Source organism: Chelonia mydas, chromosome 2 (genome assembly GCF_015237465.2).
Source record: "Chelonia mydas isolate rCheMyd1 chromosome 2, rCheMyd1.pri.v2, whole genome shotgun sequence".
NCBI classification, from domain to species: domain Eukaryota; kingdom Metazoa; phylum Chordata; order Testudines; family Cheloniidae; genus Chelonia; species Chelonia mydas.
The window spans coordinates 198206381-198220303 of NC_057850.1; the positions used below are offsets into that span (position 1 = coordinate 198206381).

Here is a 13923-nt window from a genome sequence, read left to right on the forward strand (position 1 = left end):
ATCCGAGTTGAGAACGCTGTCCAGAGCAGTCACAATGGAGCACTCCGGGATAGCTCCCGGAGGCCAATACCATCAAATTGCGTCCACACTATCCCAAATTCGACCCGGCGTTGTCGATTTCAGCGCTAATCCCCTCGTCGGGGATGAGTACAGAAATAGATTTTAAGAGCCCATTAAGTCGACAAAAATGGCTTTGTTGTGTGGACGGATGCAGGGTTAAATCGATCTAACACTGCTAAATTCAACCTAAACTCACAGTGTAGACCAGGGCTTAGATTGTATGCTCCTTGGGGAAGGAACTGTGTCTTACTCTGTTCCGTACAGTGTCGTGCACAATGTCTATACTAAGCAAATAAATAATTTTAATACAAGCTCTTCTTCCCCCCATTAGCTGTTCTTCCTTAATATTGTCCCATGTAAATATTATTTTGTGACAAGCTGTTAGAGTTGTCTGAGCAGTTACCTAATGTACAACATCAGTTGAACAGACAATAACAATTGTTGAGGTTTCCTTAAAAACCTTGAGCAACTGGATCTACTTTACAACAAAAACAATTCCTTAGCACATAAAGTATATGCTGATAAAATAAAAATTACCTCCTTGATGACACTTTAATTGGTTGGATACAAATCAAACACATGGCTTTCCTTTAAAGTTTTGTTTTATTTACAGTGTTTTTTAAATTAATAGTTAAGGCCCTTTGTTCAGTTTTTGACAATTTTTACCAAAATATTCCCAGGTTTTAAAAAGCTGCTGTTTGGTTTTTACTGATTTTTCACTAGAATTTTGGACCACTCATGTACCTGAAAATACCGATTATGTTAAGAAAATCTAATAAGTTATATTAGTTAGATGTGTTTGTTAATAAATTAGTCTATCTGTTAAAGTAAGGCAATGTAATGGAAGATGCACATGTGTAGACATGCATATGTGTATGTACTGTTAATGTACAGTTTGTGAAAGAAAGCACAATATTAAACCACTTTTACTTACTTTTCTCTTAGTTCTTTTCTGCCCTCCCGTCCGTCCCCCTGTTAATCCTGATATTTACTCAGAAAACTGTGAAGTTAATATTTTGCACCTAAGAACATAAGAATGGCCATGCTGGGTCAGACCAAAGGTCCATCTAGCCCAGTATCCTGTCTTCCGACAGTGGCCAATGCCAGGTGCTTCAGAGGGAATGAACAGAACAGGTTATCATCAAGTGATCCATCCCCATCGCCAGTTCCTAGGTTCTGGCAAGCAGAGGCTAGGGACACCATCCCTGCCCATCATGGCTAATTGCCATTGATCAGGGTGGATTTGATTTAAATCACTAGTCAGGAAGACTCGATTTAATCGTGGATTTCTACATAAAAGTGCATTCTTGGTGGTGGTTGTAATCTTAATACATATTCTTCACAACTCAGAGATAGATGTAGGTTTCATTTTTAGAAGGTACACCCTGTATATTTTAAAGTGATTTATTTTGAAACCTTTTCAGATTAGTTTTACAGCTATATCAGAAAATGAATGATTGGTTATTTCATTTCCCAAAGGTAATTGAAGCAGATATTTATGAAGTCATTGGGAGGTGAACTATCTCCAATTCAACAGGTTAATCATCAATATTTGGAGGATTTTCTTGCCATGCTGTATTAGGAGGAGAACCTCACCAGACAGACATTTTAATTGTTTTGTTTTATTAAACAACAACATTATGTATTCTGGTTTTTTTCTTCAACAGCAAACATAATATTTTAACAAAACAAGCATATGAATTTTTGAATTTAGTTAGACATTCAAGTTTTTTAAAATCAGGTTTGTTTTTTGTTAAAATTGTTTTTAACTAAAATAGTTAAATGAAATATTTTCTTTAAAAAAACAAAAATTAAATAGACTGTGAGCCAGGTCAACATGAGAAGCTTAAAATATTGGCTAATGCAGCTAACTCAATAGTCTTCACCTTCATTTCCCTGTTTGTTCATAATCTGAAAAAGAAAACAAGCTTTCCTGCTTTTTCAGGTTCCAAACGATTTCTCAATTTGGAATGAATTAGTCCAAAGGAAGAAAATATTCTTTCTGCGTTGGCAGAAGAAGCTACTGCTGTTAAAAGTGAGATTATCACTTCAACAGTCTCTGAATCCAAGTGCTTAAGTGATTTCCACCAGTTCACTGGTGTGACTTTCTTTAAAACAGCATCAGCAAACATCTGTTTCTTGAATGGTTCACCCTTAGCTCTGAAGTTTATTATAGTTGCCGTTATGGAGGGGTGATTGCTGGATGTCCATGTCATAGCCAACTCCTCTTCTTCAGCAGTTAAGGGTTGACCCTGGTACACAGTATTGAGAATATGTGCAAGAAAATGAGCTGGAGATAGTGCTTGTCCCATTCTTTTTTAATGCTTGTAATTTAACTCTGTCATTGCATATTTCTCTTTTTAAGATCTCACTCAGTTCCTTCCAGATTTCAACAGCATCAGCAACAAAACAGCTATTTATTTCCCTGCGCTTTGTTCAAGGCTACAGAAATAGGCTTCAGGGTACTCAGCATGTGTTCAACATTTCTCTTAAGTCCAATGTTGAGAACTTTGGTTGTCACAGTGCATCTATTTTTTCCCGATTTTGTTCACACTGTCATCAGATTAGGCCAGTTCTTGATATAGTGCTCAAAACAGTCCACTACTGAATTCTGTTGCACGTCTTGTGGGAGGTTTAGGTTGGTTCCTCCCACTTTTTTCAGAGCAGCTGCTGCAAAGTGGTTGTTACAGAAGTATTTTGCAATTTCAACAACATTAGCCTTTATTTCTGGAACACTGCAGTCTTTGGCTAGGAGGTGCATCAAATGAGCACTGCAACCGTATGTTATTAGCTTGGGACTGTCTTCTAAATTTCTTCTCATCTTAGATTCATTTGCAGCATTGTCTGTGACCAAGCTGCATAGTAGACATTTGAATTTTTTTCACAGTTTGTTATAGCTTTTACTGCTACTTTTGTAAGCATTCTGCTGTGTGTGCATTTCCTGATGTATCAATTGTTTCTGTAGGGAAGACATTCCTTTCTTCTGTTGTCACACAAGCACATACAACAGGATCATTGTGGACATTGCTCCACCCATCAAGATTCAGGTTAACAATTTCACCCTCTAGACCTCTCGCACACTGCTCAATTTCTCTTTCATACACATTATCCAGTAATTTGCCTGTGAAATCTGCTCTGTTGGGTGGACTGTATCCTGGTCTTCATGACTGAACCATGTTGTTAAAGTGTGGGTTCTCAATCATACAGAAAGGAGAGTTTGTTGCATAAACAAATGGGACAATTTTTTCATCAATTACCTCTTTTTGTAATCTGCTGGTTCTTATCACAAACTTATCTATGGTTGTTTCTGGATGATGGAGATTTTTTTTTCTTTTTGCTACAGGTGATATACTGTGGCAATGTGACATACATGATGTGACTGAAACACTATCATTGGCAGATAACTCTGAAACTATAGAAAATGATGGTGATCTTGAAGGTGGATAGTCTTTAGAATCCTGTATGTTGAGGATGGATTTTCCTAAACAAAATAAGTCAATGCAGTTATTTAAGTATTATTATCATACTGCTTATTTAGTATTACTCATTGCATTCACTGACACTCAGTACTACTTTAAAGGTGAAATTGTAAAAGGAAGATCTGCCTATTTCAGCTATTTTTTATCACAACTGCATCTAAAATGATAGTACCATAGAGTAACAGCTATATTTTTTGCTCAAAGATGAGAATCCAAGAACAGTCCAGAAGGACAACAGGCAGTCCTTAAGAAAGAAGTATGAAATAAAAAAAGTTTACCAACCTGAAGATCCTGTATGTTCAGACATGTTCCTTTAATCATCTTCAGTGCATCTTCCTTCTGAGAAGGAACACTTCTCATGATGTTGTTTCATTCAGCCAACCAAGCCGTGCATTTTTTTGTTGCACTGTTTGCATTTTTCACGCATGCCTGTCTTACCCACAGGTAGAGGAACTTCATTAAAATATTCCCAAACTGGGTCTCTTTTATGGCCTGCTGCCATTATAGGTTTTCCCTTCTAGTGAGAGAATGGTATGGTAGATCTCAAATCAGTGAAGGCTACACTCAAAAATACCTTAAGATTTCTGGAATATTGTGCTCAAAGAGTTTCACTTTTGTTTCTTCTGCCTGTCCCTCCCTTCTCACGTTTATCTCCCGACTGTCCAGATCTGTTCCGCCCCCAACAATCTTCTATTCATTGAACTTTTTGAAACTTTGTACTTTTAGAGAGAGGTAAGGGATTGACTCTGTGTACACAAATTTGCAGAGGGGACAGTAGGGTTGACGTCTGTTATTTCTCACTTCTATGTATTATTTATTTAAAAAAATGTTTGCTGTTAACAAGTATGTTATCTCTGGAGACACAAATCCACAGTTTGAGAACTGCAGAACTAAGCATCTCTGATAGTGCTCAGTCTAGAAAATATTGAGTCCCATTGGGCAGATAGAAAGATTAACCTAAATAATCTATACAGAAGCGCCTGGGACCCCATAAAATTGGGTCCCTAATCCATGAACTATTGGAACTCATTTACAAAACTTTTCTTAAACATTACATTAATATATTGTCTCATGCTATAGCATTAGAATTTATAATCCCTATTACATTATAGCTCAAAGATATCTTATCATGGATCTTTAGATAGGTTTTTTCCTCAAAAAGCATTTTATCAAAAAAATCAGATTTAAATTTTAAAAATTTTTTTTTAAATCATTGATTTTTATCCACCCTGCCATTAATGGACCTATCCTCCATGAATCAATTTTCACTTATTTAATTTTTTTTAATAAACACCAATAAATTCCTAGGAAATCTTAAAATAAAAACTGAAAACAAAGTGCTTTGTGGGTGCTATATCCACAAGAAGTTCTATTCATTGAGATAGTGCTGACTCGGGGGCCAAAATCGGAGCTCCACTCTCCTTAAGATCATAATCTACATGGTGGGGTAATACACATTATGGGGTTTAAATTCTAAAGCATACTAAGTTGTTGCGCATTAATTGGTCCATGTAGACCCTGCTGGTACAGCATTCTCGGGAACGTTGAGTGTGCAACATAGTGCTGTTTGTAATAGAACTAAGTTAAAGCAAGGAGACTGTAAGTCCTAACCCACTAATGCAGTTGACATTTCTTAGTTTATCTCCTTATTGTATATTGCTATTTAGTAACAAAACCTAGATTGCTTAAATTATACCAGTACAAAAATTAACATCTCACTTTCACTGGTCACGCTAATGTTTTGCCAACTTGCCTTGGGTCAAATATTTCAGTAGGACTGCTTATTCTGCAATGAACAGCTGTGCAGATATTCCTTATGCTGGAGCTTTACATGTTTTCAGTTGGTTTTTATAATGGCTATAGATTTCCTGCAAAATTAATTATTGGTTGTAGTTAGTTAACTGGAACAGGAATTACCTGTCTTCATTCAGTTAACTTCCTGGCTGCTTGAAATCCCAGTTTTTCTCCCTGATCCAAAAATTCCTAACTTTGCCTAATAAAACGATCAAATTCTGCCCTCCCAAGTCTTCTGATTTCGCAGGGTTTTATCTTTCTTCCTGATCTTCAACCCTGCCACCTGTATGACATACTATAACCTGTTTAGCTAAGGTGCGTATATGTAGACTGTAATCAGCAGATAAACATTGTAATACTTTTGTAACAGCAAAATTTACAAAAATAAATGATATTGTAATTTTAAATTGTTTAATTTTATGTTCCTTTTTAAACAGAACTAAGCAATTTAAACGTTTTTACAGCTGTCTGATTGAATGCTCTTGAAGAATTTGTACACTTCCTATTTTTTAAACAAAGGTTTTGATTTTATTTTGATTTCTAGGTTACACACCAGCTTTGGCCTGTGCTCCCAATAAGGATGTGGCTGATTGTCTAGCTCTCATTTTGGCCACGATGATGCCTGTTTCATCAAGCAGCACTTTACCTTCCCTTACATTCAATGCCATTAATCATTACACCAACACCTCAAAAACTGTCACGTTTGACTCCTTGCCAATCATGAGGAGTGAACATAGCTCTTATTGTAGTTTCAACAACATTGGCAGGGAAGATGGCTACCCATATACAGAAGAGGATGAGCTTAATGACTCAGATTCTGAGACCTATTAAGAAGCTTCATCTGGAGGTCTGAAGAGTGAACCCAGTCATCTGAAGGTCAGAATTGTGCTTTTGGAAAAAAAGCAGTCAGTGTTTAATTACAAAAGAGGACAGACCTACGAGAAGATTTGGGGTTTTTTTTTAATTGTGGGTGCATATGAAAGATCTGTGTGTGACACTAGGAGGATTTTAAAAAGCAGGTTTTGCAAAAGAAGCATAAATTCTTGAAAAATACTTGGAATCTACAGCAAAAAAAATTAAGAATGTCAAAACTGTTTTATTTAATTGTACATTACCATTTTGTTTGTGGTGCCAGGAGTAACTTCTCCAGACTCTGCACCCTAGTCTGTGTAAATGAACAACACTATTGTACAACAAAAAGGACACTAGATTTAACTATAATCAATAAAACTAAAACCATTTTGAAGGCAATAAATGAGTTTGGTACAGTAGGCATTGTGTGTGCAGCAAATTGCCAAAGGACCAAATAACTTAAAGATTTTTTTAATTAAATACCTTTTGTGGAAACTGGAATAGGTTAAATGAGATGTTGTCTTAACCAAACCTTAATTATTTCTGGGAATGAAGCTTAGATTTGGTTTTAAATGTTGATTTTTTTATAATCTAAAAGCCTTCCGACACTATTAAATGTACCATGAAAGAAAGCAGATGTATCTTTCAGTTTTGTTTTTTCTTTTAGATTAAACAAAAATGAACTTGTCATACTTTTATAAAGCTTAAAAAAAACCAGCTAACAAGGTGCAGTCAGGGTGAAACGTGTACAGTATAATAAACAAGGGGAGGGGTGGGATGGAAACAGTAATTGTTGCACAGTTTTAGATTTTTAACTTCTGGGTTTTAAATTGAGATATTTTTATTTAAATACATGAAGGGTAATTTACTGAGAAAATGAAACTGCATAAAAATTTAAATGGAATCTCCTGACACCCTGTTGTGGCTGAAAGTTTTTAGGGAATGGATTTATCAACAATTCACCCACTTATTTACATCATAAAGTTTGTAAGTGAGATGAAGTCTATGCCTCCATATTGTATTTCTTTTAAATCCTGGAGTTCTGAGTGGGGGTGGGAGGAAGATGAATTTAAAAGAAAGTTTCCCTGTTATCAAAAGGTAGAATGTTGGATCTTCAGGAAGAAATATCTGTGGTGTTCTCCATTTAAAAAATCAATAGACGATGCAGGCCCCTGTAGTGTACTACAAACTTGCCCTCAGTCTTTTTATTTATAACAGACTACTGTTAAAAAAAAAATAAAAAAAAAGGTGCCCTGAAAAATGGAAGACTTCAAAGTTTGTCCTGTTTAAATGAGTATTTAGTTTATTGGGTTCTGCTTTAACTATAACTATTACTTTAACGTGACCATTGCTTACGTACATGCAAGGGATTCTTGCATGTCCAGGTTAAAATACAAATAAACTGAATCCCAATTACCTTTTATCCTTTTTTGTTATTGTGAAACTGGAAACCTTAATGCCATTGTAACTTATCAGCTGGTTTTTCTGAACATAAAGTGTGGAAACACAGGACAGTATTTTGATCTATTTGATAATTTTGTGGGTTTTTTTGAAGAATTAATGAGCAATGTACATAGAAATAGTGATTGCTTGACTACTGTATTTACCTGCACTCTTTCAGTACATCAAGATTCCTGTATATTTTACAGAGTATAATAAAACCCAGATGTGAGTTGTATTTAATGAATAATTTATTTGTATCTGTGTACCATACTGAAGCAGTAATTACAAAGATTCTTTTGTTGAATAACTATTAGAATTTATAAAATTTATTTTACAAAGGCTTTGCTGTCCTTTTAATTCCAAAGTGCATGTAAATAATTTCAGATTTACAATCACTTTACAAGGAAGACTTAAGTGATATTTAATTACTGTTTAGAATCTAGATTATCTTGTAAGCATCACTTTCTTGTTAGGAGTTCATAAATATTAATGGCTGAAACAGCATATTGCATATATGACCCTTCTACACTATAGAAAAAGTTGGGGAGTCCATGCTTTTTCTCTACCACACTGTCCTCTGAATCTTCTTTGGAGTTCTTTATTGTTTAGCCACACTTTTTGATTCACTACATCTTATCAGTAACCTGGTAATTTCTATGATATGATTTGAACCAGTTGGGACAAGGTTTTCCCCACACTGCAAAGAAGAGAATTGATTTAGGTTACATGTTTGTTGTCTAAAAGCTAACTTCTGTGATATTTCAGTTACTGGTGCTTTTCGGTTTTTGCTGCTCCATCAGAACAGTGAGAAGGTCATACTGAATGCAGCTGCAATCTGTACTAGCAAATGTTTCTGCTCTTAACTCTTCAAGATGTGATAATTTTATCTCAAGATGGTCTGTCACCTTGGCCTGTATGGGTCCTCCATCCCACCCCCCAGAGAAAAGAGATAGTAATTTATAGGATGGCTGACAATTACCTAGTTTGAAATGCTCCTAGGTTGAACACTAGGTCACTTAGGGCAGGTCATCGGTCCCCCAGAGAAGCCTATTGGTTTAAATGCATTGCTAACTTTGTTCTGTTTTTAAAAAGGCACTAAAGAGAAATGGAAAAAATATCAATACAACCCTCACCAACCTCTTCTCTTGTTCCATTGCAGCTCACGGTTGGAGGAAGCAGCCTGTGTCTGTTTTGTTCCTTAGAATGGTATTCTTTTTAATTAATGTTCTTTGTCAGCTTGCCATTTCTGTGTCTAAGCTGCCTCTGCCCTTAATGCTGTTATACAAAGATTTTAAAAAATGATCTGAGTTTAGAATTGCAGTGAGCCACCAATATGAACATAAGAATGGCTATCCTGGGTCAGATCAAAGGTCCACCTAGCCCAGTGTCCTGTTTTTCTGACAGTGGCTGGTCCCAGATGCTTGTGGGAATGAACAGCCAGGGCAATTATTGAGTGATCCATCCTGTGTCATCCAGTCTCAGCTTCTGGCAGTCAGAGGTCTTGGGACACCCAGAGCGCATGGGGTTGTGTCCCTGACCATCTTGGCTAATAGCCATTGATGGACTATCCTCCATGAACTTATCTAATTCTTTTTTGAATCCAGTGATACTTTTTTTGGCCTTCACAACATCCCTTGGCAATGAGTTCCACAGGTTGACTGTGCGCTGTGTGAAGAAATACTTCCTTTTGTTTGTTTTTAAGCCTGCTGCCTATTAATTTCAGTGGGTGACTCCTGTTTCTTGTGTTATGTGATGGGTAAATAAAATTTCCTTATACACTTTCTCTACACCTTTCATGATTGTATACACCTTTACCATATCCCCCCTTAGCTGTCCCTTTTCTAAGATGAACAGTCCATTTTTTAAATCTCTCCTCATATAAAAGCTGTTCCATTCCCCTAATAATTTTGTTACACTTCTCTGTACTTTTAAAATTCTAATATATATGTTTTGAGATGGGGCTATCAAAACTGTACGCAGTATTCATGGTTTGGACATACCGTGTATGTATAGTGTCATATTTTCTGTTTTATCTATCCCTTTCCTAATGGCTCCTAACAGTCTGTGAGCTTTTTTGACAGTTGTTTCACATTGAGCAGATATTTTCAGAGAACTGTCCATGATGATGCCAAACTTTCTTGAATAGTAAGAATTAATTTAGACTCCATTATTTTGTATGTATAGTTGCAATTATGTTTTCCAATATCAAACTCTCAGTATACCTTGAACTGCTGTAGCCCGCTGTTAATGTGTCCACAGATTTTTTTTGAGTTGTGTACCCATCTGGTCTAATTCTCATTTTCACAAAGGCCCCTTTTCACCACTCTGATCATGTAAAAGGGCTTTACAGGTGCATTAGTATACATGAACATCAAATCAGGCCCACTGTTTACAAGAATATGGTCTTATTCCAAAAAATATGTTTTAAAAAAAAAAAGGCATGTAAATGTGTTTAAAGAATAGGTTGCTATTGAAATGGCATGAAATAGAAAGTTCCACATTGATATATAACAGATTAAACAAGACTGCCTGTGGATGCTCTTTTTCAAACTTCTAGAATCACAGAAATGTAGGGCTGAAAGGGACCTCGAGAAGTCATCAAGTCCAGCCACCTGTGATGAGGCAGGACCAAGTAAACCTAGACCCACATTGGCAGGTGTGGGGATTCTCTACCCCTTAACTACCCATATAGTTAGAAAGTTTTTCCTGCTATCTAACCTAAATCTCCCTAGTTGCAGATTAAGATAATTACTTCTTGTCCTACCTTCAGTGGACAGTTGATCACGGGCCTCTATATAACAGCCCTTTACATATTTGAAGACTGTTATATCATCAGGTCCCTGCCTCAGTGCTCTTTTCTCAAGACTAAATTATGTTTGGGTCAAACTTATTTCCAAAGTTCATAGTCTGAATGGAGACTTAATTTGTAACAAATGAGGTGCATGGGTTTAAGCAATTTTTTTTACTTTCAAAACTGATGTGGCAAGCTCAGAGGTGCCAGGGCTATGAACTGCCAAGCCTAGAGGTGCTGGGGCTCAGCCCTGGCACACCCTGCCACAAATTAAGCAATTCTTTCCAGAGAACATTGCATACTGTGTCTTGCTAGTATAATTTCTCAATGTACATATTACTGGTACATGATTATTATAGCACGCTTTACCCAAGAAGCCTTCTGGGATTATCACCAAGGCTAGTCTGCCTTCTATCAGTGGACCATTGGAAACTGCAGCTGCTCAAATACATTTGCCTTGCTAAGAAGAGGGAACTGAATGACATGCCATAACCACAGAGCCCAATGAGCTGTTGGCTCAGGGGAACTTTGACTTTAGAGTGATGCTGCATTTGACAAACGAAATTGTCACCCACAGACCGTTGTGTGTGGACTGTACAAAGGAATCCTTACATGCATAATCTCATTAAAATCAATAAAGCTGTTCCCGTGGGTATGGCTTAACAAGATCTGGCCCTTTATTTGTTACTTTTTCTCTGTCTTCTTCTGCTTCCCTCCACCCAAAAGTTTTTACTTCAAAACTCAGAATTGTATGAATAGAATTGGAATTCTCTCTCTCTCACTCTGACACCCTTTAACAAAGGTATATTTCCTGGTTACGTTGTACCTCTGAGAATTCCGCTTGTGTGGATTATCTCCCTAACTCTTATCATCCCTTCATTAAAATTATGAAGCTAGATTTTTGTCTTAAGCACCATCATTTTTAAAATTCATGACTTGAGACTTTTGCCTACAGCTGTACACCCACCTCTGATAACAACTGAACAAAAATTACCAAGAATCACAAAGTTTAACTACAATGCAGCAACACAAATGATCAGAAGCTGAACTCTTGGTGAGAGTTTTCATTCCCCAAGAAGTCATGAGGGTTCCTATTTTTCTTGTGGGGAAAAAAAAATTTTTAAAATAAAAGGTGGGGAACCAGGATGGGTTTACAGTAGTTGTCTCTGGCTTGAGCTTTGTTTGCCAAGATCAAAGCCTCTTTGCTGTTACACCATATGTGGAATTTGCACCCAAAATACAAAACGCTGTGATTTTTGGTGAAGTTTATTCTGTCTAAGCTTTTCAAAACTGACTTAATGTGGTAGATGCTACCATTTTTGGGTCCCCGATTTTAGATCAGGCCTTGATCTCCAGAGGATGGATGCTTTTTCTGAAAATTAGGATCTTACAAAGTGTCTCATGTTCAGGACCCAAAATCAATAGTCACTTTTGAAAAATCTTGGCTCTCCTCCTTTGACTTTTGTCCTTTATCATGGGTAGCTATGGCCTGGCCAAATTGGAGACTTATGAATGACTTTGGCAGTATAGGAACCCAAGTAACATGGGTGTCTTGGCAGACTCCTTTTCCTTTCCCCTTTACAACTAGGCTGTTTCCAAATCTTGCTGCTGCTTACGCCACAACATTGCTAAGATCCAACTTTTTCTCTCTGTCTACCCAACCAGAACTCTAGGCTCTTATTGTGCCCCCAGTACACAAATACAAACACTGCTCTGTCACAGATGCCACCCATGATTCCCTCTGTCTCTGTCTCTCATAACTACCTCTGCACTTTGTTCTGTGCCTAATGTGTAGCCTGGAAGATTCTTCCTGAACAGGTCCATCAAGCTCATTACCTTCCCTGCCTTCAAATCCTCTACAAGATCAACTTCAGAAATTAATCAATTAATGGCTAAATAACTGGGAATAGTTTATAAAACACAAACATCTATATAGACATGAAACTATCAAAATATGACCAAACACAGCCTTGACCATTTTGCTTTATATTGTTCCCTTTTGTCTGTGGAATGGGGGGCGGGGAGAGGGAGGGAGGAGGGTGGGTGTTAACCTGTAAGCTTTTCAGAGTAGGGACTTGCCTTTTGTTTATACAACACTAAACACATTTTTGGGTGCTACTGTAATATAAGTAATGGGATAGCACTGCATACGTAGGCACAAAAGAATGGCCAATCCATACTGTCAGGCTGGCTATGGATCTTAATGGCCCAGTGGTCTTTTCCTTTATGCCAGCTCCTAAGTAGCTGTGCAGGGTGGAGCTGTGAACTTGTGGGAAGAAGGTGAACAGTGTTGCCATATTATTTTGATATTCTGATCACGTTAATAATGAGAAAATATTGCTTTCCAAAGTCATCATGAACCTGTTGCAAAAGCAGTTGGTCAAACACAATGAAATACCAGCTTTTCAGATAGTTCTCTTGTTCTCAAATTCATCAGCCCAATAATTGTTTTCAAATGTAAATACCCTGCTTGTCTTATCCCAGAAACTCTAGCAGTTTGGATGGAATGTATAATGCAATAACCCAGCAAAACACAGATTTCTTGTTCCAGTCATAGAAAAACTTATATTGAAACTGTTCTTTAGAACTAGTATTTTTGATAGAATAGTGGTAGCATTCTGTTATCAGAGTTTCTTTATTGGGAGAGAATTTCTTTTCCTGGGTTTGACCTATCAATCAATGGGCAAGTGGAAGGGGGGATAACGTAGTTGAAATGGAGAATGCACAAAGAATTGCTCTTGTGTGTGCAGCTGTGGTAAGTCTAACTTCCTATGCATAATCATAGATCGTTTTTGACAATGCTGAAGGTCATGGTCTCCTACACTGACTATCAGATTCCTTGGTTGGCTTGGTGAGTTACATATTAAAGTTTAAACCTGCAATCCTGCATAAAGTGAGTCTTAGGTCTATGAAAATTTGACAGACCTAGAGACTTGTGTGCTCTTTTTCTCTGTAGAACTGGTACAATACTGGGAATGGCCGTGCAAGCATTCCCACTAGTCTGCCTTAACCCTGAACTGCCAGGACTACTTTTATTTATTTAATTTAAGAGCAAAGAAGGTGCTTACGTGTAAGAACCACTTTTTCCGCCATTAGTCTCTGCTGTCGCTGGCTACAAGAATGTCGGTGGTGTGGTGGTTTTTGTGATGTGGACATCTGCCATTACATTTAAAGGCCAAGTCATTTAACATATTGTCATCACACAGACATGGATGGCAACAACTTTTACCTGCTATCAGTTTTGGCTGGATTTGAACCAGTAACCCAGAAGAGTCTCTTATATATATTTAATTAGCCATCCAACCTTTCTGTCATCCCACTCTGTCCCTGTCCCAAAGGTCTGGGTTTAAGTTGAGGAATATCTATTTTAATATCAAAAGACACAAGCTAATAAATATTAAAATAGAAAGTGAGTTCAAAACTGGATACACTTTTTTCTATGCTCCTTGTGCCTTGCTTGATTGATGAAGATGACTCTGCACCTTCGAATGACTAAGCAGCACC

The 13923-nt window shown here is 37.1% G+C and overlaps 1 protein-coding gene across 5 annotated transcripts in view; it reads left to right on the top strand.

Moving 5' to 3' along the window:
- The window catches only part of ANKRD28 (ankyrin repeat domain 28), a 231293-nt gene extending 221240 nt beyond the window's left edge, over nucleotides 1–10053 (top strand). For 3 of the 5 annotated variants that reach the window (XM_043540995.1, XM_043540996.1, XM_043540997.1), the window contains one exon: nucleotides 5878–7967. In XM_043540995.1, the coding sequence (XP_043396930.1) occupies nucleotides 5878–6164 (287 nt within the window). In that variant the 3' untranslated portion in view covers nucleotides 6165–7967. Of the gene's footprint in view, nucleotides 1–5877; nucleotides 7968–8787 lie in introns of those variants that run through there. The other 2 variants (XM_043540994.1, XM_037890477.2) reach the window with 1 other exon arrangement.
- The last annotated feature ends 3870 nt before the right edge of the window (nucleotides 10054–13923 follow it).